The sequence below is a fragment of the Apaloderma vittatum genome, unplaced genomic scaffold, assembly GCF_000703405.1.
Source record: "Apaloderma vittatum isolate BGI_N311 unplaced genomic scaffold, ASM70340v1 scaffold16387, whole genome shotgun sequence".
Lineage (NCBI taxonomy): Eukaryota > Metazoa > Chordata > Aves > Trogoniformes > Trogonidae > Apaloderma > Apaloderma vittatum.
Window position 1 is genome coordinate 6261 of NW_009727945.1, and position 27784 is coordinate 34044.

Below are 27784 nucleotides of genomic sequence, written 5' to 3' on the forward strand. Positions count from 1 at the left end.
AGTGAAAAATTATAATCGAATGCAGGCATGAGTATTCTGTTTGGAGCATCCTCCATATGTGAATTATTAATAATACAGTTATGAGAAAAGTTCCTGTTCCGGCTCTCTATTAAATAGGATTTACACAGCCATCTGGTGTTCTGTTTAATTCTTATTAATTTTTTTTTCAAACCCAATTTGCGTGTCTTACTGTTAATTAAATTAAAACTCATGAAAGGGAAAAGTGCTGTGACTTTGTGATGGCTATGAATTAAGCTGCTGAGAAAACAGAGGTAGGTACTCAACATTTGCAATTAAACGAATACAGCAACGATAGTCCTCACATTGGGAAAGAAGGAGAATGAATGTCACCTCCTACAGAGAAGCAACAGCTCTAGACCTAAAGGTAAATGTCAGCATATACGCCCCGCTACAGCATTAAAAGATGACAAGAAAAGAGCATAGAAGTAGAGACAAAAACTAGAATAGAGAGTATGAGGGGCTCTGTTAAGCTGATATATATCAGGAAAATATCAAAACCTGCATTTTCTCACTAGTAGTTGCCCAAGGAAAAAGTCCAAGCCACCGTTGTCCCAGCCTCTGTACCTGTGCCTCTCACAGGTAGAAGTCATAGCTTGGCTTAATTGGAAATGAGTTCACACAAAGGGAAAATTTGTGCTACCCTTATATTCCCAGTATCTGATTGCTGTTAAGTGTTTCAAGAAATGAACAAAAACACCCATTATTCTGCAGTTCACAGTCAAGAATATGAAGTAAACTCTCACTTCGGTGTTTTAAGTCTGCATGAAGAGCAGCTGAGACTGGGCTCAAGAAGCCAAAGATCTGTATTATTTTCTTTCCTTGGGACCAAAATTTCAGTTTAGCAAATGAAGCCACTTTTGGCTATAATCCACCAGATACATCCAATGTAAATAATTCCTGTTTCATCTTAACTCTGCTTTTACTTTTGCCATTTTCAGCTGGTGGACTCCACTGTACTGTTTGCTCTCATGCTGCAACAATTCCCCAGCCCTCTCATACAACATCCACAAAAACCACCTGAATAGTCCTGATAGAGCAGCAGAGCACTCTGTTGATGCTGTTTCTCCTCCCAACCTTCCTCCCCTCTCTGTCTTGCACAGCTGGAGGAGAAGGAAAATAGTTCTTGTTTAGAGTGTGCAAGGGAAAAGCACAGCCAAATAACGTCAGGGGAGCCAACGGCAAATTTGCAACAATCCCATAACATGAGCTAAAAGTCCAGTTCTTGGAAAGAATCCAGGAGTCAGTAAATGCTCAAATGTTTGCAGATTGTTTGGTTTGCTCTTGACAAACTGTTTCCATTGTAATAATTGTCGAGCAATCATGAATCATTAAGACAGATAAATTCGAACGGAGAAATTACTCTGGAAAACTTGAACAGAGGGCTTTCGAGTGCAGTTTTCCAAGAATCCTGGAGTAGAGACTGATTATTTAGGTCTTTCAAAAGGGGTAGAGAATTAGAGTAATAGAGCATTTTTAAAGACCACTTCATAAACTACTGTAATTTTAGCTTTCTCCTTACTGGGAAATATGTACAAGCAGAGTTTCTTAATTCTCAAACGACCTTCTATATAAAGTCTTTCAATTACATTAGAGTCTTAAACTTGTTTTCTTGCCAGCATCTCATATGTGCTAGTAGTATGCTTTGCAAAAAAAAAAAAAAAAGGAAAGAAAAGAGAAGGACAAGTGAAGTCTGGAACTTTTGATGCTTTCTTCAGTGACTTTCCAAGATTCATCTCAAATTTTGGAAATTCAGGAAAAAAGTACAATGATCAACAAAACTGTGCCCTTTCAGTTGAATGCAGAACTTTTTTTTGGGGGGGGTAGGAAAGGGGTGAGGTGACAGGGGATTTTAATGGGAAACATTCAGAAAAAAGTGCAGAGAAAGGTCATTTAAGGCTTGGACAAAAACCTGTTGTAGGTACCAGTTGCAGGTTTACTGAGGTAAGAAGGCTTCAATCCCCTTTTTAGCCCTGACAAGCACACAAGGATTTCCCTGCACCAATAGAGCCTAATCAATGACCAGGGTTGTGAATGGTTGGCTCAAGGACCGGTTGTTCCCAGACTTGAGGATTTTCAAGTAAGGACTTTCCCTTCCACAACAGAGGCACAAGAAACACAGTGTTTGGGGCCAAAAGCTACTGCAGACTTCATGGCAGAGTCTGTGCTGTGCAGGCTTGATGTACACTGGACACACCAGGGAGGTGCAGACTCTACCTCCAGTCAAGGGTGACATATTGGGGAATGCAGTTAATGAATTCAGAATCAAGAAGATACTATGGTAGAACCAAAATTAGGACTTCAAATTTCAGCTGTGTGTGTTGCATCAATCACATCCGTAAAATTTTTGGATGGGCACACAGGAAGAAAAATGCAAAAGATGGCAGGGTCGATTTAAATCCATTAAATGCGATGTGATGCCTCTCAGTTCCAAAATTCTGCTCTTTCTGCCTCCTCCTGGCCTCCGTGGCCATTGGCCTTTGAAAGGGAGGACAACTCCATGAGGGGTGTGAGCTGGGCATGAGGTGGCAGGAGGTAGTAGAGGAGCTGCTACTATTAAAGACAAATACCATTCTTGGACACTGTGGCTGTGGTGACTGGATTTTATGAGGATGAGGAAGTAACAGATAAATTTAAGGAAGATTTTAAAAGTCTATGCAGAGGTCTGATGAAGCTCTACAAATTCAATTGCTCTCCTTCCTGAGGATGGGAGCCCTTGACATCTTTCCCAGATTCTGGAACTAAAAGTGTGATAAAATGCAGACAGCATCAGCAGCTGTAAAAGTAAAATCAAGGATATTAAATAATAATTTCCAATATAAATGATTCTCTGAGAATTTTCATCCAAGAAAGTCTAGTGTAGGCACTTAGAGTACTAATATGGAAATGTGAATTAAGAAGTTAATGGTCGAAATAGATTTTTAAAACATCAAATGTTTCTTAAAATTTTAGATGTAAATGAAAATATATAGTCTGGAGCATGGATGCAGGCACAGCTGTAGTCCCTTCATTAGTCCTACTCTGTCAACTAAACTTCCAGAACAATAAAAAATGGCAAACACCACCTATTTCTGTGTCATTCCGGTCCTAGAGTACAGTTAAAAAACTGGAAATGCATCCACATCCCTGGGTGAGTGTAGAGTCACGTACGATCTCACACCTAAAGTCATGGTGTTTGCTTTGAAAAAGTGACTTGAAATTTACAGAATATACCCAAGAATTGATTTATTAAATACCTGTAAGAGTACACCCTCCATCTCACCCCTCTCTGTTATTGGATTTTCTTAAATTGAAAATAGCTTTCAAAGCATAGGTTTTGTATACATAAGCCTAAATATCTCTCAGCTGGATAAAAGCCTTGCACTTGAAATGTATTGCCTCTTAAGGGAATCATTACTGTGTTACCATAACACAAGCTCTTTGTTCAGCAAGTGTGATAAATATCAGCCTATTATCATACGTCACTGCCAATAACCAAAGCCATTTATCTGGACGTGTCTCTGCCTCCCAGAAATGGAACTATCTTACTTTCGAGTTAGCAGTTAAATGTTCATCTTACACATAAACATATACTGCCTGCTGAAAAGAATATTCTGAAAAGTGCTAACCTGAGAGTCAACATCAGGTTGACCAATACTCATGTCTGTGATTTTTAATTAGTTTAACAGTTATTATTGGTGCGCAACAAGTTGCTGTGATCCAGGAAGGCTGCTCAGCTTTCCCGAGTGTGGGAAGATATTTATGCATAAAAGATCAAGCTACCACAGATGCTTTAGGTCAGTGTTCTACATTATGAGAAGGAACACATACATGCAATGTAAGAAATGGAAGAATTGTTCCTCTGAATCCAGCTAAGCAGGGTTGGATGTGTTCAGCTCAATAACTAACAGCAATATAGTTCCAGGTAATGGACTTGGTATCTAAAGGGTGACCTAAGTATTTTTAAGAATAAACAGGTAAAATAGTGCAGAAGACTTCATACAACGGAAAGGCTTGAGGTTTTGACCAACTTCATGGTAATTCTCAGACCACAGGTAACTGTGGGACTATTTCCTGATGCCTTTTAGGTGTGTTCATTTTCTGGAAGAGCACCAGGGCAAGTTTGGCCTCCTATTATCAAAGCAACAGCTTCAATAACTTGACCCAGCTTATTGAAAAGCATCTAAGAGTGAACTGGGATGTTATTCTCAGGCTTGGGATTAGAATGCTGCAGAGACACAAAATCCTAGGAGGAAATATTTGGCTCCATACTATGCGCTCCTGCATGAAAGCAATTCATTTCAAGTAAGGGTTTTAAGGTTCTCTTTAATTAATGGCTTTCATAACAGGAAAAGACCTTCTCTAGCCAGCACAGCAGCACAGTCAAGAGGCAAACTGAAGCAGGTGGTGGGTTTGGGAGGGGAAAGAGAGAGCAGATGTTAGCTTGAAAATTTGGAACGCTGTCTGAGTCCTGTAGCAGGAGCCCAGTTTCCATCAATGCATATTGTAGGAGCAATTAATTGGGACCACCCAGGCCTAGGATTTGCCAGAATCAAATTTTCCATTCACATAACATCCTTTGGTAAAGCTGAACATTTGTTTAAAATACCCCTAAAAGTCATTCAGTCTTCATGTTTTTCCTTAAATACGTATCCTCCTTCTGATTTCTAGATTTTGGAAAATCTGAACTCCTAGAATATGGATCTGGAGCTGTAGGAGAGTGGAATCTGGGAATTTATCACTTTTTATCAATGTTAAACCACTTTCACATGCTTTCAAAAAAAAATAAAATCAAAATTCCAAGTTAACCAGAAATCGATTTCTGAGGTTTCGATCTAATTCTGACTAAAAATGACAGAACTTCTTTTAAAAAAGTTAATTCCACTTTCCATCTTGTTTATGTACTTTCTGTAACATTACGGAAAAGGTAGCATTTTTTTATGGTTGTAAGTGGCTTTGGGGAACATGAGATGAGGATCAGAGCTAAGGGGTCAGGGAGCATTTGAGAGCAGACAGATGAGACAAGAGACTTGTGTCTGACTTCTGCAGAGTTCAGCTGTTTCCTCAGTCAAAGCAGAAGATTTAGTCTGAAGGAAAGACAGGTGATGTGGAAACAGCAAGGATCTAGACTAAGTTGTCTGCTTTTATAATTTGTGGCCCAAGATGCCACAGCATCCACTAGGTTCATCCCTTACCTTCCTGTAAGTCATAGTGAAGGAGGGAAGACCCTCAGTTTGGTAATGACTTTTGCTGACCTCTTCAAAGATTCACAGTCACGACCTGTACGAGAAGCTCTGTGCTCTAGGGGCAGTTCCTTGGGCCATCTCTGTATCCCTGCCTACCACTTTAAAATAAATGCCATACCTGCTGCAAGATGCCCTTTGCAAATAACCGTCTCCATATTAAGGCATGTGAGAAAATGCAAATCAAGCCATAAAATGTTAAAATACTAGGAGTAGTCCTGACCTTGCTGAAATCTACCTTTCGTTTATTATTTTTCAGGCAACAACAATGAAGCATGACTTAGAAATGAAGAAATAGCTTACCTTTTTGACCTCATATTTAATAGCAAGTTTAATCCTGCTCAGACTTGGCCGGTGGTGGTCGGGGTACAAATGTATGTTCACATCCCCATTCAGAATAGCCTCTACTTCTTCGGTGTCTCTGCACAGGTCCAGCACCCCCACGACGAAGTCCTTGCATTGCATAGATAGCTTCCTATAGTCATTCTAAGGGAAAACAGAAAAATTAGTTATCTAGTTGTGCACTTGAAAGCATGCCTCAAACAAACAAACAAAAAAAGGTGAGAGAGCAATTATGAGCAAGGTTACATCTGCAAAAATACTGTCTGGAAAGCACCTGATTTAATTTTGCAATTTAGATTCCTTGTTAGTAATTCTTTCTTTAGTAATTATCAAGCAGTTTCAGACCAGTACAACAAACTGGAGTATCACACACAGATATGTTCAGATGAGTTATATAGTTGTAATAGCATGTTCAGTTTCAAATTTACTATCTAACAGTTTGGTTAAACAGTCCCGAAAGAGCATCTAGAGGAGCATTTTTGTCATAACACTTGTCCAGGAAATGGGACTTCAGAAACTCAACGTGATTTCTTACGAAATAATTTCACCTTGTAAATCCAAATTACACTTATGAGAGAAGAGATAGTATGTAGCTGACTTAATAGAGGGGTAGAAGAGCAATTTCACTGCCTTAAATTAAATTGTGATTGATTTTCACATGCTGACACTTGAAAAATGAGCAAAATGCCATCACCTGTGTAAATCCAGTAAATTAGAACACAATTAAGGTTACCATTAATATCCTAGCAAAATGGTGATATTAAAGGGTCAATACAACAAATAGAAATAATAAGCATAAGACAAGCTCTTACTGACTTGAGAGATCTTTTCAAATTAGGTCTGATGAGTTAATTAAATTCAGCAGCTTTTCTAATTAAGCCAGCAGCCAAAAAAAGAAGATGGTTAAACCTGGCTTTGATGAAATGATAAGAGTAACCTGGCTTTGTACTCCTTTTCTATATTGTCTAAATTGTTAATTCTAACATTTACACATAACAAGATATTAACCTTCCTTGTTAGGCACTGATCTTAAAGCACTGTACAAACATTCATTTATCAGGTAGAACAGCACTGTCTGAAATAAGATGTTATTAGAGGTGGCTAAATTTCTTTGGACAGCTTTTCCCCTTTAGAACTGAGATGCTTTTGATAATGAATACTTTTTAAAATAAATTGGTTTCATGACTTTTTCATAGGTTTCAGGTTATTTCTAATGAATGTGTTTGTGTCCCAGCTTTGCTTACTGTGCTGTCCTGTGAGCTGAAGACTATGACAAAGTTTTTCGCACAGCAAAGAAAAATTTTGAATTTTTTAGAAGGGAACCAGAAAGCCCTTCAGAGATAGGATTAGAGCATTCTCGCAGGAATGGGAAGATGCTGTTTGTGATGGGTATTTAGAAGAAGCAGCTGAGGAAGAGAGCTGTGGAATAGCTTGCATTTCATTGGTGAGACCTTCTGCAAAGTGGAACTTGTCTGGTTATGCCCTCTTATCTGTCAAAAAGGTGGAAACCTGTGTTTTTCTTTTCCTCAAGTGCTGTGATGTGTGGCTCATAAATGGAGAACTTCAAATCTTCATTAAAAGGAGACATAATACAGCAAGTAGATGTTTATCTCTGGTAGAACAGGTGCCTGTCCCATGGAAACTGGGCCACCAAGACTTCTATAAATGTGCCAATTTAGTGCACTCAAGTTTGAGACACCCTCAACTTTCAGACAGAAAATGGTTGTACATTTGCATCTAAATCTATTACCTAAATATTTTGTGGGAATAGGGTTTGTAGAGTGAATGTAATCACATAGGGGGTGAAGTAAGGCCTGAAATGTAAATGAAAGACAGGTTGAACTTCGCAGATTCAAAGCACTCCTAATCGATTCTGTGCTTTAATCTTCACCATGGATTTCAATAAATAGACAGCCTGTCTGTTCACTGAGAGAATAGATGCCCAAACGAGAATATCCACCTGGAAATAACTACAGAAATTGTGAAAGACATCAAATATAGAACAAATATAGATCATCTGAAAATAGATGTAGGCTGCGAGTGAAATGCCTAGCTGCCACAGGTTACGGAGACACATAATTAGCCCAGTAGGTTAAAAAACCAACAAATCAACAAAACAACTAATCTCTGTGTACTGTTTGCAAAGTTCACAAGCTTATCTCTTAACCAGGACATTTTAGGTAATTCTCATCAACATTTGCGCATCATCTGAGCAACCAGTATGTATTAGCTCAGATTATTTCTCCTCTTCTGCTTTCTTTAAGGAGAGCAGTTTAGTTAGCAACTAGGAAAGTGCTTTGAAAGCAACTGTAAATGGCAGGCTCCCAGCTGGCAAACTCTATCAAGATGCAACTTTATTCACATCTCCAAGCCTAATGTTTTTACTGGTTCTGTACATTTGCAGAGATTATGAATGATATTTCTGTTCACAATTGTTTACTTCAATTTTTAAGTAGCCGCAAGCAGCGGCACAACTTACCCAAGATATAGGCTGTATAAAGAATAAATAAAACAAAATAAAATAAAATAAAATAAAATATCTTCTAGCCAATGGGAATGCAGTGAGGAGAGCAGCTTACTGCTCTCAGGAGACTTTGCTCATGTATTAAGACAAGCCTCAGTGATCACCGAACCTGCTTTTTTTTCTGATGATCCCTTTTATAAAAGCATTTTTCACCTTTGTTCTGGCTTCCTTAGTGCTCACAGTCAGTGTAGGAAATCCTGTTCAGTCCAACAGTGAGAACACAGCCACTCAGTGACTCTCATGTCACTGTTTTTCCCTTTGCAAGCGCCCTTTCTTTGCCAATTTTTTACTGAAAACTGAGATTATCAGATTGACAGCCAGCTCCTTCTGACCCTGACTTGCATAGTGTAGCCTTGATGATGCAAACAGAAATGACCTGCCTGCATATAAAACAGTGAACTTCAAGTCATGACACACTATAAAAAACTCAAGGAAGCCAAGATTTACAAGTGGTATGCAAGCTATATTGGTACATGTACCAGGGTTGTATAAATTGCCTGTATTTCACACAGCTGGAAGCATCTGAGATCCCACATGTTCTGCACAAAGGAGTACTGTGACAGTGGTGGGGCTTGCTTTTGCATCAGACAAAAGGCTGTGGCCCCAGGGCAAGGGTAATCGAGGAGTGGAAGAGTCAGAAGGAAGAGGTGAAGAAGAATCAGGATGCATTTACATTTATTTTGTTCACACCAAGGTTTTTGAAGATCAAAACCCTGAGGACTCTTGGTAACTGCCAGGAGACAGAAGGAGAGATGACCACCGTGTCTTGGGATGTGAAAGACCAATCCCCACTTCAACACTGCCTCTGCCAGCTAGGTTTGAACCCCAAACCAGGCACCTCATGACTCTCACAGTCTAAAGATGTTTATGGTTGTAAGCCTGACCATGGGTGGGCTGCAGGGGAAGGGTCCTCCCTCCCACCACAACAAGAATCTCAAAGGCTGAGGACACAAAATCCAGCTCAGACCTCTCAACAGTGTTGCAAAAACGGGCACAGGCAATGACAATAATGCAAACCTTCCCATACTCTGATTACCTACCTCCGATTATCACAGGAGTCTGAGGATTACAAGTTTCATAAAACAGACAGTTCTTTACAGTAATGAAAATAGCAGATCTTACATGAGGGATGCTGGAGCCTCATCCTGACAGGCTGACCAATGTCAAGCCTCAGGGAGGAAGAAGAATAATAGAACTAAGAACATGAGAAAGCCAACATGCTTCAAATAACACATGGAAGAGTATTTTACTTCCTATAGAGACAGAGAGCAGAGAAAGATCAGGATAATGCTTGAGAATGTTACAATATCGTTTTTTAAAAGCTAGAACATAATAAAAGGATTCCAAATTAGTAATTTCCTGCTTCTTCTAACACTGTTGTGCATGTGGAGTTAAAAATGTCTAATTTTGCTGTTTTGAAAAGGCTGATGGTACTTGTCATTCACTGCAATTTCTCTGAGTACCCTATTATTATCTATTGATTATGTTCTAAATGAACTCTGTCATGTCTCCACATCTGTTCAAAACCACCCAGATTTCTTCAGAAAAGAGCTGTTTCTGGTCAGAGGGATGTGAAAGTTAAGCAAAATGAGAAAAAGTAAGACCAGCAACCTATCTGGGCTAGTTAATGAAAAAAAGCCACTATTTAAAAAGCAATCACAGTCAGAGATTGGAAAGGAACTTTATCCATGGGAGCCTCCCCCTGAGATGCCGACATTGCAGGTGCATTTCGGGTGGCACATAGAGATGTCTGGCCTGGATTCTGCAACAAATAGCAAGCAGGTTTGGGATTTGCTGAATCCCCCAGTGTAGATGAATTTTCACCAGATACACGAATAGGTTAAAAAACGAAGACGATTAAACAACTTTATATGCAATCACAAACCACCATCCCAGTCCTAGATTCAGTAATACACTTGGGTTTACATTTAACTCCTGACGATGCTGACAAAATACTTGCAAGTATGTGTTTTAATGAAGAACTGAAGCAACTCTCTGCAGGTTTTTTTTGGTTGTAGTCATAGATTATTCACTGCACAGCTGTTGCTGGAAGTGGACAGAGGACAGTGCATGGCACATGAATACACAACAAACTGTATAAGAGCACTATTCACGACAATGCTTCCATAAGTTATCATTTAAGACACTTAATTAAATTCACTCTAATAATTGCTTCCAAATAACACCCATGAAGGCCAGGACAGGAACCACAACCTGTTAACAGATATTCTAAGCAGAGATAATTACAAGTTTCACAGTTTTTACTGCTGTTCTATATACAAATGATGGTTCTGTCAGCCTGTTCTAAAGCTTCAGAGTCAGACTTCTGATCAGAAAAGTTAGTATCACACATGAGTTTCCATTTGACTATATAACCACATGTCTGGCTCAGAATGATCTAATCTACAGACCTTTTTCTAGGGAAAAATAAAAAAGCATAACCTAATGCTGCTTATCAATATATATCTTTTTTTTTCTAAATAAAAGAAGGAAAAGGAGAGAAACATAGGATTATGACTGTGTATTAAAGCCACCATTTCTCTGCCCGTGGTTTATCATTTGTTCTATGAATCTACTTCACCGGAATTTGAGGGTTTCCACACAAATCCAGACTTCTGGAACTAATGGATATGAATGCCCAGCATCTGTTACTGGGGCTATCAAAGCCCCAGAAAGCCTCTGCGTGGCACAAATCTGCTGAATCCAACCTCATCTCTGTGAGCAGGGAAGGAGCTGTGTCCCCGGCAGTAAAGCTGGCATTTCTGGGTGTCATTAAATTTGCTATGCAAATGAAAGCTGTAAGCACATTGCATGGAGCCTCTACGTTTCCTTGAAGCTCTTGGTTCTTTGTGTTTAAGCTTCATCACACATACACACAGATAATCAAGAGAAATATTGAATTGCTTAGATTAGCATTTTGAGAGGAAGAAGGAGAAAAAAAAGAAGTAATTCTGTAAATATGAACAGAAAACTATCCTCAAAAAATACTTGTAGCAAGAAAACAAAGGGGAGAGAAAGGAGGGGGACAGAAAGTCAGTAATATAACATGCTAGATTTGAAATTACATGCTGAAATAAACCATCATGTCAAATACCCAAAATGCTTATACATGTTTACCACTTAGATATCACATGAAATATGCAAAAGCCAATTTACAAGCTGTTGGATAAATTTCCTTCTGGGTATTTACACTGTTTGTGACTGGCCATATGTTTAGGAACGAAAAAACCCACAAGGCCAGTTGGAGGGAAGGCAAGGAGAGGAGATGCTAAGAACGGGCTCTGCTCACGTTATGTTCTGAAATGCACTGAATAACCTTTCCAAACAGCTCTATCAACTGTGCACATAACTGCTGACACATTTGAATACAGCTGAGTGCGTTTTTGTTGTTTCCAGACTAAATGCCTACATGCATAGACTATGCCAAAACTATACAGTTAATTTTCCAGAACGCAAAACATCATGTTGGTTTATGTTCTCTTGCTTTTTAAGAGGCAGAACTTCAGTGATTTTTTTAAGTTTTAAGTGTACTGTGTCATATTCAGTGGGCATGCCTCTGAAAATCAAGCCAAGTGCACATTTACAACAGTTCACTACTCAGGTGCATGTTGCTCATTGTGTCTGAAGGTAACAACAGATGCTGCTGGTTTGTTCTTTCAATGATCCAGACCTCGACTTTTTCACCCTCAACAAGCATGACACAATGAGCAACATGTTCAAATGCAAGTGTCTGACATTTCAAAACCATGTCTCTGTTGCTTTCCAAGCAATTTGGACCTTTCTAAGCTAAACCAAGACAAACTGTTCTCTCTCTGAAGACAGCCAGGCTGCAGCAGGGGGGAGCAGAGGGACAGTGCCTCCAGGCAAAGGGGGATTTCAAATCCTGTGAGGGACTGTCAGGAGACACCAAGAGCTGAGTCCAGTAAAAGAGACAAAATGGACCTTGCTGCCTGTGTTGACATTATTTTTGGCCAAAGAAGGCCAGAAAACAATAGTAACACCTTGACTGAGGACAAAAATCTGTGTGCCTTGCAATGAGCCACGAAAATAACATCCCTTCCATCATTACAAGGATTTCATTGGCAGTTGCACTGATTGATTTGCCGTAAGAACCTTTTTTTGGTGCCTTTTTTTTCTCCTCAAGGTTAAGCTTTCTAGCTGCAATTCATCTCTTCATATGCACCACAGAAGGTGACCTCTGTGACAGCATATCCCTTCAACAAGGGGACACAGCAGTAAGATGTCAATCAAGCCACTGACTTTGGATTTTGTCTTATACCTATTGACTGGTAGATATATCAAATCCTTAAAGAAGCTGACCAAGATGGCGTTAATGATTTCTGTGGTGGAGTAAGAGAATCCCTTCAAATTTGTTACTGTGCTTTTAGAGCATCCTTCACAGGTCCAGGCATATACATAACCTTCAAGAATACCATCTCAAGAGCTTTAAAGTGGGAACTGTAAAAAGCAGCAGAAAGGATAGGTTTGCAGCTCCCTGTTTTTTTCTACTCTTTTGCACTCTAGCTGTTCTGTATCTACCAACTCTATTCAAAATTACTTCTGGTAAATGGTTTGGTTTCGTGACAAACATAGCTTCTGTGGGACCAAAACAAGTGACTAAATTTCACAAGATCTCTCCATCAATAAAACCATTGAAAAATGCAAAATACTTCACTTAGATATTCCCTTGAAATAATTCTTTAAAATGTTTTTTTTTTCTTATTTAATCAAATATTAATGGCTGGATTATTTGAGGTTGTAAAGCCAGGAATCCATTCACATAATCCTAGGAGAAAGTTAAGGACTGAGACTGAACACGACTCCTGATGCTTTAAAAAAAGTTTTAGATTCCCTAGCATAAGAAACTCCAGAATGAGTCCAACCTTTTTTTTTTTAATTTCTTATACTGATTTTTTTCCATTTGAAACTTAAAATTAAATTTCCTGCACCTGTGAACTGTCTCTACACTGAAATTAGTGGATCACTTGACTTATTTAATGTTCTCACTCTGAGCAGAGTGAAATCTTTTTTTGTAATAGTCTCTGACAAGCTGCCATAAGAACACCTCCATCTCGACTCCTTTCCCACATCACCTTCTTCCTGACCATTACTGCGCATCTCTCTAGCACACATGTGTGCAAAAACATCAGTGCTGTTCAACATACAACTAACACCCTATTCCAAGTGTCTGAAGATATTCAAATATACTTAGAAATTATGTTCATTGACAACACTTTTTTTAAAACTAGAGTATTTAAAATCTCAATGGCATAGCAGCTTTTCAGCATAAAATGGCATTTGATGCATGATGTACTTCTCTTTCATATAATTTCAGCTGGTTTTCAAACCCACATCACAAATAAATGACATGCTTTTGATTTCTCAGCTAATTAAAATTTGCTTTTTTACCTTCTTGCAGATTTTCCCAAGCTCATTTGAATGTTTATGCAGAAACACCTGCTTTCAAAAGATAAACTGTCAAGTACCTGGGTGTCACATAAGCAGGACAGGCTATACAGAGGTATTAACTAAATGCTTTGGCACATTCGGTGAAGGAGAGGATCTGTCTCCCCGTGTCCTGTTAACAGCTTCTCTTTATTAAACACAAACTATCAAAATACATTCAAAATAATACCCTGCTAATTCTCTTGCTGAAAAAGAGTTTATGGTCTATTCATGTCAGCAGTAAAATCAAGCTCATGATGATGAAGTGCAAGACTCCAAATCCTTCTCCACTATTTTCAAATATTTGCTTGCCCTTTCTGTGGGAACACGACACTGAGAAATAGCTTTTCTTATTTTAAAAAATGCAAATGCTTCGTGCATTACGGGAACCTTTATCTCAACCTCACTTTTATCGTCATGCAGAAAGAATTCCTCTTTTATCCCCAGATGCATTTCTCAAGGGCAGGATTCCAATGCAATGTTGAGGTTAGCCTTTTTTTTTTTTCTTGCTACCTATTCTGTTTCCAACAGAGCACTTACACACGAGATGATGGGCAGCAAGTCTGCAGCTCTGGTGTGAGAGATGTATCAAAGCTCAAAAGTTACCTCTGGGCCAAGCTCCTCATTTCACATACCACCCATACTTTTTCTCTCTGGCGTTTTCCTATGTTTATTACACTCCTGATCTGTCTTTTACAAGTTCCACTGGGGAAGATCCACATTTCCTATACAATTTGAAATGCAATAATTTCCTTGTGCTAAATACACTAGCTGCTCTCCTTCAACTCTGTGGCTCTTCTCAGCTCAGCTGCTTGAAACTCTTATGTTTCTCAAAAACAGATGGGAAAAACGGGGAAAATGATGCATTTATATTTAAAACAACTGTTTAGTTAACGCGTTTATCTTTAAGCTGAGATAAATTCCCATATCTCATGGACATTTTGGCTACAAACTACACTTGCATATCAGGAGAAAGACTCCTCCTAAACCCAGCCTGCAAGCGAATACTAGCTTAACTGGGAGCTGTGATCAAACTTATATTGACAACTAAAATCACAATACGTCTTCCAGATCTCAGACAGCCAGCTTCCACCTTTCCCAATGCCCAGCAACGACAACTCCTTGGAAAACTAGTCACAAACACCAGAGTAGATAAAATTCTGGTCCTCACAGCACCTAAGCAGCAATGTAATCCCAGCTGCAAACTCCTGGCACAGAGAACTCTTGTCTGTATGGACATCATCCTCTCTCTAAGAAAAGCAGACTTTGAGGTGATGCTGTAGCACTTTCTTAAGCAGAAATATGAGTATAAAAAGTGTAGAATTATGTTTCTCTGAAATTAATCCAGATCCTAGAGCTCTAAAATGAGTCCAGATCCTGAAGCTTGGATAGCAACAATGAAATAACACAGCTGGCAAAGAGCAATTTCCATGCTGCACTGGTGTGAAGTTACACTATATTCCAGGAAAATTGTCATTTTTGATCACGTAAATACTAAAAAACACAGATTCTAAGGTACCTAGCACCATTTTGTGGCAATGTACAACTGTTTGTATATCGTTCCTGTTTATCCACAATCCACTGGATAGTCTGCTTAGGCGCAGTGAGGATAAGTTCATTATAATTATCTACAATAACAACAATTAACAACACAATGAGGGATAAACTAAATCCTTTCCCATCTGCATCCTCTTTAATGTTGGACTTGAGATCCTTAGAATGTATTACTTCATTTGTATTCATTAATACAATATTAATTCCCTACAGTGCCTTGGATAAACGTACCTGACTCCATTCTCCCATCTGCTGTTCTAGTATTATTATTCCATTCAGAGCAACAATCCTAATTATGCTCATTTGTAGTTCCAGTAGATATCCTTGCCCAACATGAATAATGAGCAGCCGTCTTTGGAAATCAGTCATCTTGCTCATAATAAATTGCCTGGCTCCTAACTATTCCCTAAAAAACAGTGCTGATATTAGCTGTATGCTTGGACATTTGATGTTACTAATTAAACAGAAAGCTTACCGATATTGTATTGGACTGATATTACAGTAGCACGATGGCATCATTTTCTGTCTGTTTTCCTCACCAATAATTTGATTTTGTCTTCCTGAAAAATGCGTTCACCTTTGGCACATTAAGGCATAACCACTTTTGGTACCATTTCTTACCGAGGGGAGGAAGAAGAGTCATTGTATTACTACACCATTTTATATCTGTAAGTGTTCTAAGAAAGTTCTCGAAGATGAATTGTGAGTGTACTGGCAAGGGCAAGCTCAAAGTCACACAAGGTCTGTACTCATTGCAGAGGATGTCAGTGACTGGGATGGAAAGGCCCAACATGTTATTAGTTCCAGAACAGCCAGCTGCAGGTGGCAGGAGCCCTCTCTGCGCCATCACTGAGTAGGTGCACCCCTTTGAATACCAGGACTCACTTTCTCTTGCATGCTGCACGGCTAAGAGAGGAAAACACCCAGCTCATGAGTATACCTGTTGTCTCCCATTAATGATTGTAAGGGGATTCCATGATATGTTATATTTTTATGGTTATGTCTGTTGCTCACCTAAACTGGAATCCTGCTCTAGTATTAGGGCTGTTATGTGCAATCAAATTGAAAATGGCAGGCTGTAAGTACTGCAGTTGCAGTGCTGTTAATCTTTGACTGTGTAGGACTAGAAATTACTTCCCAAGGAACTGTAAAGGGTAATAAACATTGCACTGATGGTATGAAAACTGGCATTGCCAGAAGTCTCACTTGCAGTAACATCGTGGGAAACAGAAGTATCCCAAGGGTACTCTCTGGGAGATTCAAATATTTCCGGGATGGCCTCTGTCTTGCCATCTCCAGATGCTAAAAATTTCCTCCAGACAGTTTTTCAAGGGGATCAAAACCTTTAAGGCATTAATTAAAATACTAAACTTTCTTACACTGATGTATGGTCTCTGATTTTACATACTGAAAGAATCTTTTCTCTCCTCCACTCTTTCAAAACAGAGACATAGACTTCTTAGTCTAGGAAAGCAAAGAGAAAACCTTTTCCTGCAGAAAATATTTTGTCCACTTCTAAAGAGGTTTTCTTTTTCTTTTTTTGACTGAAGTCAGATGCGAGATTTTAAGAACCATGTCACTTGGTCTTCCACAAAGTAGGCTAAATGATCTTGTAAGCAGTGGCCAGGATCCAATTTTGTGGTTGCTCAATGGTTAGCACTGTCACTAGAGATACAACACTCACGAACAATGGTCTTATTCTTTTCAGGCGCAGGTGTGAGTTGTAGATGGTTGAGTTATGCCCTTCGCTGTGAATCACAGTATCTACTACTCTGCTTTGCTGTGAATAGACACGGGCAGATGCTAACTTACCTTCACATTCGCGGATACGAATGTATTTTTTTCAAGACAGCCCCAGGCATGGCAGGTTTGGCATTCAGTCTAAACCACTCTGAAAAGCTTTGGAGATTTTCTTTTCATGCAACATTTTAAAACCATTTTGCTTGGGCAACGTGCCAGGCACAAAATGATTTAATCACTGAACAGGCATAGAAAGAGCACTTACAATTACAGCTCTCAAAATACAGAGGATATTTCTTAATTTATAAATATTTAAGGAGAACAATACAAGAATCACAAATTTGGTGGAGTTTTTTAAGGTCAGAAAGGTTCTCCACATCCATCTTCCACAGTCTCTGCTACGTACCCATACAAAACACATCTGCAATTAATTAATTTAGCTCTCAAGACAAACTCAGTGTTGCATCTATTATTAGTGAATTTTTCTCCGAAAAAGAAAGGCATGGTGAATGAGTTCCTCATGTACAGAGCTAGTCCCATTCAGTGAGCAAATTTCACAAGGCTTAAAAATATTCTCCTCCTCTCAGGCTATTTTCATGATAATTTTTAATTTCCTCTCTTATTTTAATACCTAATTTGTTCCAAATATAAGTTAAAAATTTAATAATAGGAAATTTGTTTTCCTGCTTGCTGGGACTTGGTTCTTTCCTGTATTATGAGTTAGATAATTGGTTGTACCTGCTTATGAATTTGCTTTGCACAAGTGGAAACTGAAAAAAAGAGTCGTAGCTTCTGAATGCACGTGTTTTCAAGGCAGTAGAGAAAACTGGCTTTTAGATGAGAGGAGAAAGGAAAGAACAAACACTTCTTTTTTAAATTGGAAAGAAATCAAACCACATCCCTGACTCTATGAAAAATATACTGTTCTCATTAAAGACTGACCTGGAAAAGTTCATTGCCAAAAAACTTGGAAAAAAAAGGATTATAGATTACCAGTATATCTTTAGAAATAGCAGCTTTCATCATTTCTACGGAAATGCACTACTCTTTCTATTGCACTAGCAGCGTGAGTGCATTTAGCAACGGATACAGTTTTGTTCTCTCTGGTATCACACATATTTAAGTAAAAAAATAAATAAATTGAAAACTGAGTCACCCTTTTGACTTTGAATATCAAGAGGGCTTCAAAGACAGCAGGGATTTTCCGCAGAGAAGCTGAGGGTACTGAAGTAGCACAGAGCCAACAGGAGAAGCAGAGAACAAGCTAATTACAACAAGTGCAACACAAGAAGGATCTGAAAGGGATGTTCTGGCCCGGGCACACCAGAGCCCAGTATCATCAGGTATTATTTGGGATGAAGCCAAATAACCCAGTGGCCAGCTCTCTCAACTAGAATTTTAACAGTGAGAGTCAGAAGAAGTAGCAGAGGAAAGGGATGCAGTGGGAAGAGGTGGTTTCCCCAAGTGATTGTCAAGAGGCAATACACTCAAAAGTGTTTATAATGGTGATGTTTAATTTTCAAATCAGGAAATATTGATGACACTTGTGCAGGAGAAAATAAAAATAGTAGTTAAAGGGAGTGAATATATTCTGCCTACCAGGCCAGATTTCTGAAGTTCCCTTCTGTCTTCTCTTCCTAAAACCCAGCAAAGTGGAACAGCAGAAAGTAAAGGAAGTTGCACAAGTGAAAAGACATCTCCTTAAAAGAATGCAAGTTCTATCTGCAAAAAAAAAATAATAGAAAAGAACAGAAATTCTGGAAAATTAAATGAAAATCTAAAGAAAGGCCAGGTAAGAACTCTAAAGCCTCAAAGAGTTTATTGAAAGAATAAATACAAGTCATTAAAGATGTTCCCAAACACACCAGAAGCAAGAAGTCTGCCACAGGGTATGTTGAGGCAAGAGATTACAAAGGGATAAAAGGATCACCCAAGGAACAACAGGTCAGAGCAGAAAACTTAAATGATTGATTTACAAGAGTGTTCATGAGGCTAATTAGGGAGGTTCCCATGACAAGCTCTTCTTTTAATGGGAGACGAGGTTCAGGAGCTATTTCCAATCAGTCAGTCCCGAGAGCAAACAACTCTAAGAGTTTGTTCAGTTTGAGTATGAAGCCGAGTTTCTAAGTGCAGACTTACTGTTTTATAGCCTGATGGTGTTTTCTCTTTCCAAGTCCATTGCTGTTCTCCATTCTCACAAAATATTTCCCCTTCCTATTTTATTTCTGGCCCTTACTGTTTTCTTAACACTCATTTCAAAAAGCAATAGTCTAATAATGATCTTTTAAACTCCATGCAGGACCGCAGAGTTCAGCTTTTGAAGTCAAATTTCTTCCCGAATTTTCTTAGCCCTTCACATATTTTTTTATCTATTTTCTCTATATTTATTACTAGCCTCTCTTATATTCTTAAAAACTTAAACATAAAATCCTCTATTTATTTTCTATTTAATGAGTTAGTCTTCTCCCGTGAAGTAAAATTTCATTGAGTATAGAACTTAATATGGGGAAAGGAAGTAGTTTACAATCTCTGATTTAGTTTCTGATGTATTTATCCCCAGCAATACCCATGATTTGCAGATGGCCTAAGAAATGAAGAGGCTAAGAGGTCTTCTTCAGTGCTGCAGAGTCAGAAATCTTAAAAAGCTGCATCTTCTCAAGGACATATAACCAAGTATGTCAGGGCTTATTGCTTTGCCTCAGCAGTACCATGTCATTCTCAAAGTGCAGGAATTGGTACCAATTTCTTTTTTGCAGAGATAAAGACAAATGCCGAGAAAATTTACAAGGTCATTTCTCTTAAAAAGCTTAGGCAAAGCACATCCTGTGAAGTTAACATTTTATATCTAGGTAGTAAAAAAAAAAAGTGAGGCTGACTTCCTGGAGCAAGAGCTGTGCTGCAGGAGTGCCAGATCATCCCTAAAAGGTACAAGTCATTGAGCCTCCAGAGCTGTTTCACCACTCTTTCAGCATCAGGAAAATTTAGTGATTTGAGCCTCAGCTCTTTTACATTGCTGTAGCCCCAAAGAAACAACAAACAGTTCCTAGTAGGCAGATTTCTACAGGCATCTTGACTTGCTGCCACGCAAGCCATCCCTCCCCAGAAAAAGCCCAGCTGCCATTTACAGTCCATCGGCCAGCTGAGCTCACGTGCAAACAAGAGCAGGCTCACAGCTAAGGTCTGCTTTCTGTACCAACACTTTTTTTTTTAAGAAAGGAAAACAACAGCTGAAAGAAAAGTGACAGCAAGAGGCATATAACTGAGAAACAAAACCTATTACGCTGTAGTGAATGAACTGACAACGTTGGTAGGATTGGTAAACAAAGACCACGCACTATATGTCTTCCAGGTGGTGGTTTTGATCATGCCTTTGGTAAGAGTTTAATCAGCAGGGGCTGGGGTCTGATTTGCCACTTACGGTTTGTGAGATCTTTTCATAACTTCCTTTGCAAATCTATAATTTAATTTGTCTGGATTGCTAAATGGAATGAATTGGCTGATTGTCTTCTTCGCAAGCATGTAGTCTAATTTGAGAGCGTGCAAGACTGTAAAACAGACCTGGGTGTAAGAGGAACCTCACCAGAAACAGGAGTGCAGAGTCACAGCTTTAAAAAAAATGTGAACAGAGCTTTTACCCAGTGTTTTACTCACTATTTCCAGGATGTGGTGGATAGTAATATTAATCCTAATAAGGCTGTTTAAGACAGATGCAGGGGCACTTCCCGTAGACTGCTAGCTAGGAAATATAATCTCCTAAGGAGTTCAATGGACATATGAAAATGATTCCTTTGACTTTGCTTTTAATATTCCAGTCTTAGAAATGAGTCACCTGTGGACAGCTGGTAACTGTGAAGACATCTGCACATGGTTTGGCACCTGGCTGATGGGGGGAAGATTGATTTCTCTGGACCAAAGGGGAGAGCAATTCTCATCAGCCTGGCTCATGGGTGATGACTTGTTCATATGGACAAATCCTGGCTATGTTATCCATACTGGAAATGACATTGAGCTTACTTAAATGAACAAAACAAACAGAATACATTGGTAGATGAGAGCAGGATTAATTGCTTTATGACTCAGGCCCAGGGTCTGCCAACTTTGAAAGAAATAGTAGTGTACATAGATTTATTTCAATTTGAGTAAAAGCACAGCATGGCCCAGTAGCTTCAGAGATGTAATATCTCCTTTTAAAGTCAGTTTAGTGTTTAACACCAAGAAGCTGGAAAATACCTAAAGACAATATGATATACAGACAAACTGATCAGGAGGTATTAAGCTATAATTTGCCTAAATTCCAAGGTGACATTTCAGTAGTGACCATGCTTCTGCAGGATGCAGGCACAACTGTTCAGGAAACCAAGCAGTTTATTTCAATTAAAAAACAAAGTAAAACTAAAACAGAAATATAGTACAAAGCTAACAGGTTTTGTAGTCTCTCCATTGGCTGTGGAAAACAGCCAATAAGCCAGTGATTAAAATATGAAGCTGTTTGGATGGAGAAAACATACAGTGTCAGCCTAGCAGAGCTAGGAACCCTCTAGTCCACAGCAGGAGGATGGCTCCCCTCTCTTTTTCTATTTTTCCAAGGGCAATACACACCAAGGGCCTAATTCAGTGGATTAAATCAGGCCCCAAATCTGTATTGTCCTTGCTGCAGAGATAAAACAAAATGGGAACTGGAAAGAATGAGAAAGCCATGAACTGGTTCTTAATTTTGAGCTTTCAAATGCTATATAGAAAAATGGAAAAGCACTGAATTAAAGTTGTTGTTTTCAACTTGGTCTGCCTCCAATACACAAGCGTATCATTGTATAAAGACCCGCAGACATACACAACGACTCTGACATTTAGTTCTCTCTTTTCTGAAATTTCAGGAATCCACCTCTGAGGGATTTCCTACCCACCCCATTTCTGGGCTAGTTGCCAGGACATTTAATGCAATCACTTTGCTAGGATTTTCAGTAGAAATAAGTAGTTCAATAGTTTTCATCTAATTTGAGGAAGGGGGATTATTTATTTCTAGATTTGTGGACTACATCTTTCAAAGTGATTTGCTTCCTCCCATTAATAAGAAAACTCTTTCTGTAACCTTTTGACCCCAGAGAATTTAGTGGAAAAAGTGAAATTACTTCTATGTGAATGTAACGTTATTCCACTTTTCCCCTCCCCCTCCTCTTCAATAAGCAGTACAAAAGCTGACACTTGCTTGAAATAATGGCACAGCAGCATTGATCCAAACTATACATTCGTTGTAAATACTAGGACAGATCCTCATCTAAGCTTCAGCGAAAAATCACCGATTTACCCAATGGAGTATCTGCTGCAGTAAAACCATCGGCATTGATCGGCTCTGACAGCTTCCCTCTTTCTTTTAGCTCCAGGTCTCCACTGTTATTATACTTTTCAGCATGTGGGAAGCCACAGAGTAGCTCACCATCTTGGCCTTGCTTTTGAGCCAAAATCAACACATGGAGCAGGGAGTTCGATAGGACAGTATAGCCACTCCAGACTGATAGCCAGAACATCTACTCTTGCTATTAAAGACCTATTGATCGGTCAACAGAAAGGCTGCTGCAGGCCAGCAGTGTGAGCTAACGTGTGTCTAGACTCCCATTTTTGCCTTAATAACACTCCCATGCTACTTTGTGATGTGCAACGCTTATGCAAAGACATTTCTTAAGAACTGCAGTGTGTGACTGAATCTTAGCAATTTAGGGCGAGAACAATCTATTCAGCTTCTACTGCTGTAAAAACGAATGGATAAAATGACTTTCACCTAGGAATCTCCGTTGGAGTCTCTCTCAAACTGTGGCCAACCACAGCTAATGCAACTTTTCTCCTTTAAAGTTGTTCACACAACTGTTTTGTTTCACCTTTCATAGCTGTACAATGAGGTAACTCACCAAAAAAAATTCATGTTCTATAAAAACACAGTGCATGTACTTGCTTCTCAGTCTGACATGCTGAATGGTGCTATTGTGTAAGAGATTTAGTGCAGCAAGCAGCAGGTGAGAGGCACTGCATTTATATTTTAATTAGTTCATGCCAGGAGTTTCTTCAGAGGTTACTTAATTACTATTTGTCCACCTACATTATTAAAACCTTATTCATGTCCTTCCTTTTCAAGGACTTTTTGTACTTCCTGAAAACTGTATTGCTAATATTGCATATAAATAACTATTCTGAAATAATCCCAAGTGATAATTTTATAAATTGGTTGAGCACCAATTGTAATTACAGAACTTTAGCAATAGATATTAAAAATTCTAGGAAATTATTATTTTAGGCACAAAAAAAGGTCCTCTGGATGTTGTCTGATTTCATAAATTTTCATCATTTGTGGGCTTCTTAAATACATTTGCAGCAATCGAGTTCTTTTCTGGAAATGAATTCTCAAAATGTCATGTACTGTGAAAAAAACCCTTACTGTTTTAATACCTTATTCCACATCACACTGATTATGCTAATAAGAATAAATATTTTTGCATAAATACATACATCTGATCTTTTTTCTATTTCTTCTTGAGAAGTTTCTTATTTCTGGAAGCATTAATATATGAAAGGAAAGTGACAACTCTGAAGTAAACCAGAGGCATGAGTACTTCTACTACCAACACGTGTAGATGCGTGTTGCACAGAACCTTCCCATAAGGCAATGAAATTGGAAAGTCTTCCTGGAAATTTGGTAATCTGGCAAAGGGCTTCTAATGTTTTTTCTGGTATTGATTTACTCACATTCATTTGCCAGTGCTAGGGAGATATAACCACCATGAGACTACTTAACACTTGATTGCTTATTTGCTCCTGCAGGATTAATGGACCTGCCAGTGCCAGTCTAGACCACGTTGACAGGTATATGAACAAAAGGAGGGATTCTTGTAGAAATAGATTTACTTTTGTGCAGCAAGACACTTATCAGAACAGACAGGCATACAATACTGAGGCATTTCCTGCTCCACACAATATACATTTTTCTACTGAAAAGAAGGTGGAACATTAATGTGATATTAATGTTATTACCTGTGGGTGTGAGCCCACAGCACTTTCACATTGGAGTAATCCCCACTCAAGCAGCCAGATTCACCAAAGCCAGCTAGGTTGCTTCACTAGGACCAAGTGCCTTGCAAGTAAAAATTCCCTTGTAAATTATTGTGTCCTTGCAATTCTGATTCACATGGGGAAAAAGAGTTTGCAAGATTTTGCTTTCATTTTACTGCCAAAAAAACCCTCAGTACTTTGGGTAATTTTTCCTGTTAGAGACTTACTACAGAGTTTCAAAGGCGATGGACTGAGAGCATGCTCTTTTCTCACTTTTAAATTGGAAAGCATACAGCTACAAATCCTGAAATGGATCTTTTAACACCTGAATAGTTTTCTAAATTAAAAATTATGGATTTCTGGCAAGCATCCTGCCCCAGTTTACTCACAACATATATTACCCCAGTGCCACCAATTGTGATTGTAGCTGCACAATAGTCATACATCAGAAAACAGTCTTATGTTGATGACTGAGCCACTGAAAATAAGCCTTTTCGTGACTAATTTATTTTAGAAAGGGAGACAATACTATTTATGTCACGTAAATGACTTAGAGAAAGAATGCAAAAGGCACTGGACATTTACAAATTCATTATGATAATGGAAATCTTGAATAGCTTGTAAGAGAGTTCTGCAAGTTCCACTATTATGTTCGGCATGATGATAAACTTCATAACAATTTCTTGCTCATTTCTTTCCTCATTTTTCATTAAATCCATCACATACAGATGCAGTACCAAACCATTAAGATGCAACGCAATTCAAATTATTTTACAGAGAACCAAAGTTGCTTAATTTATACCTTTTATCACTGTAAGAGAACTAGATGTACTGGATTCTTAAGCTATTGAATCAATCTCTAGAACTCTGTCTCCAAAATAGATTGCTCAATTAAAAAAACCTTACCTTTCTTAGAAAAAAAAAAGGAGTCTCTGTTCTTGTAAGAATCTAATTTTAATTCCTGCTAGAAACCATAAATTCTAAGCAATCACAGTGTACAACACAAAGACTCCAAGTAAAGATGTTTCTGATATAATAGGTAATTTTCAGTTCCAAGTATTTATTTACTGGAGAATGCACAGCAACCTGAATTGATGCATCATGAACACATCAAGCAGTTTCTGTAGCTTCTATTTCCTCCCTCACCCCCTCAAACAGCAAACCAAGACTTGATCAAACATGTAAAACATATCCCACTCTGAATATATTCAGCCCGAAGGAAAAGGCACAGTGTTAAATTACCTTAAATTCAGTTTCAATGTTGGCTAGTCTGGCCAATTCATTACTTAGCTCTAAAGCAGTAAGGACAGGATCTTCACTGGAAAGAGACAAATAAGCAGCACTGGCTAATCCTTTGTAGGCATTCATTCTCGATCGAGAGTGGCTAAAGGAATCTTTCCTCTGCTTCTCAATGCATTCATTGCATTTGCAAAAATAGTCATGCGGCCTCTCAATCCGCGCGCCTTTTAGAAGTAAGATGTGAACAATTTCATACTCCTGGCAGTGGGCAGCAAGTATGATAGGGGTAATGTCATGGGAGAACCGAGTTCCATCTTCATCGTAAGCATAAAAATCATCATCTCTTAGTTCCTGCTCAAGGGGACTGAGTGTGAGACGCTGTCCTTGTGCAAAGGCTGGATGGTTCAATATTGCTTCTACGATGCGCACGTATCCTTTACTGATGGCTAACAAAAGGGCATCTCCAACTCGAGCAAGATTCTCCTTCTTGAGGAGGAGCTCTGTCACTTCCAGATGCTCATTCCCCACAGCTAACTGAAGGGCATTTTGTCCCATATAATCAACACAATTAAAGTTCAAGGTTTTGGATTCCTCCAGCATTTTTCGCACAACAGGAATGTTGCCGTATTCTGCAGAATCAAGAAAGCGTTCCTCTTCTGCAGTCAGGCTGGGGCCTTTCTCATTGAACATGTAGGCAGGGCCCCGGATGGCCTGCCTCCGGCCCTTCTCCCGAAGGGTTGTGTGCCTTCGATGCATGTTTTTATAATTGTTGTTTCTCAACCTGCAGAAAGCCAGAAAAAAAGGTTGGATACATTCTCAAAGAGTCGTCATATCATATAACATGAAATAAAGAGGATTAATTTTCTGAACAACAGAAAACTTCCTTACTGACTTGTACCTCCTTCTGGATTTCAACAAGGATACTCTGCACATCCTTAATTTAAGAAATAACAACAATAGAAAAGGTCTGAACACATTGCTTTCCATTTTTATTGTTCAGAACTTTATTACACAGTATTTAGGATAGATATCCACAACATAATACTTATCTGAATTACTTTTCTTGAGTTTTATCCTTAAGGGCGTGAGCCCTACAGAAACTCAGCAGAACTCCCCATGCCAGTAGACCTTGCATCAGGCCGATAAACGATGTTTCATAAAGTTAAAAACATACTTCTAATTTTAAACACGCAGTAACAAGGATAAATATATTGCATGTTCTGCTAAGTTCAGCTGGTACAAGCAAATGACCTATTCATTCACGTTTTTTTTATGCTACATAACTTCATTTTTCTTTCTCCTGATCTAGAGAAGTTAATGAATGACTGTCTAATTTTTTCACTGAAATGCAGTTGGCAGCTACTCTAAATACAAGTACCCAAATCTAGGGGCCAGTCTTCAAAAATACAAGAATAACGCCTGATTTAGTGCCGTATCACTCCTTAGTAAGCATCTTTCAGAGACCTGCTGCATAAAGACAAGAACACGAGTATCTAACCACAAACAATGGGCAGATCAAAAAGAGTCATTAGTTTTTCCACTAATTATGTGGCTGAAATGTCTTTATTTGGAGTTTTGGGGATAGAGACAAACTATTCTTTTTGTACCTTTCTGAACCCGCAAAGAAAACCGTGCTCTGTACAAGAGAACACAAGAGTGAGTTAGCACAACTTTGTATGAAATTAACTCAAAGCCTAAATCTATCTGTATTTTAAACATTCACACTTTGCATTCAGTGTCATCTTGATGTTGCTCTTATTTTTTGATTTTATTGCAGTAGCATCTCTGCAAAATCATAGTCTCTCTTTTAGAGCGTAAGCACATGGGGTTAATTGACATCCCAAGACCGCAGAATGTGCAGCCTGAATAAAAAGGTAAAAAAACCACTTCTGCCATGAAAAACATTTGCACTCAGTCCAACAGTAAGTCCTAAATCACCTGGGTAAAATTTTCAGGAACCTCTAAGCTGCAGTGGGCAGATGTAACAAATAAGCAGGTGTTAATGCTCAGTGGGTGGGAAAGGTTCATCCTTCCATGCTCCATCTGTTCTCCAAGTCAGTTTTGACCTTCAGTCTATGAAAAGTTAATGTGTTGCTCTAAGAAAATACTACTGGAGTTTGAATGTGCTGTCATAAATGACGACAAGGGAAGGTACCAGGACACAAAGGCGAGTAGATACATTGCCTTCAGTAATGTGTAAGAAAAGAACAGTAGAATCAAGCAAAAAAAACAGGAAAACAGAGTGCCAGGACACAGGAATTCTCAAGGTAGTTTTTCTTATGGACCTGACGTATACATGTACATCTATAGTTTTAGTTCACCCCTTTTTTATTGATCTAGAACAGAAAGCTCCTACTGAAGACTGCACACACACACACACAACACCCCCAGCAATTTGCTTTCATCTCAGAAGCAGTCCCAGTGAGATCAGGATAACTAACATGTGCCCAAAATGAAGTATTTAACCATATGCAAAAGAGCTTGTCTAAACTGGAACTCATGTCCTTGGCTATTCAGGACAGAGTTTAAGTTTTAAGCCTGTACTGAAGTCTTACTGAGTTCAAGTAAGAACCATAGACGCAAATAAATACTTCTGAACTAACTGTGTCTTTGCTAAATTGGGACTTATGGTGCCTAGTGGATGAAGGGAAAGCGGTGGATG

The 27784-nt window shown here is 38.8% G+C and overlaps 1 protein-coding gene across 1 annotated transcript; it reads right to left on the reverse strand.

Annotated features, from left to right (window-relative positions):
* Positions 1 to 5543: 5543 nt before the first annotated feature.
* LOC104277306 (short transient receptor potential channel 7-like) lies at positions 5544 to 25878 on the reverse strand (the record flags this gene model as incomplete). Its single annotated transcript, XM_009873906.1, has 2 exons — positions 25126 to 25878; positions 5544 to 5726 (listed from the first exon to the last, which is right to left on the reverse strand). Coding segments are annotated over exons 1-2 (936 nt in total), but the record flags the coding sequence as incomplete, so codon positions are not given.
* Between the last annotated feature and the right edge of the window lie 1906 nt (positions 25879 to 27784).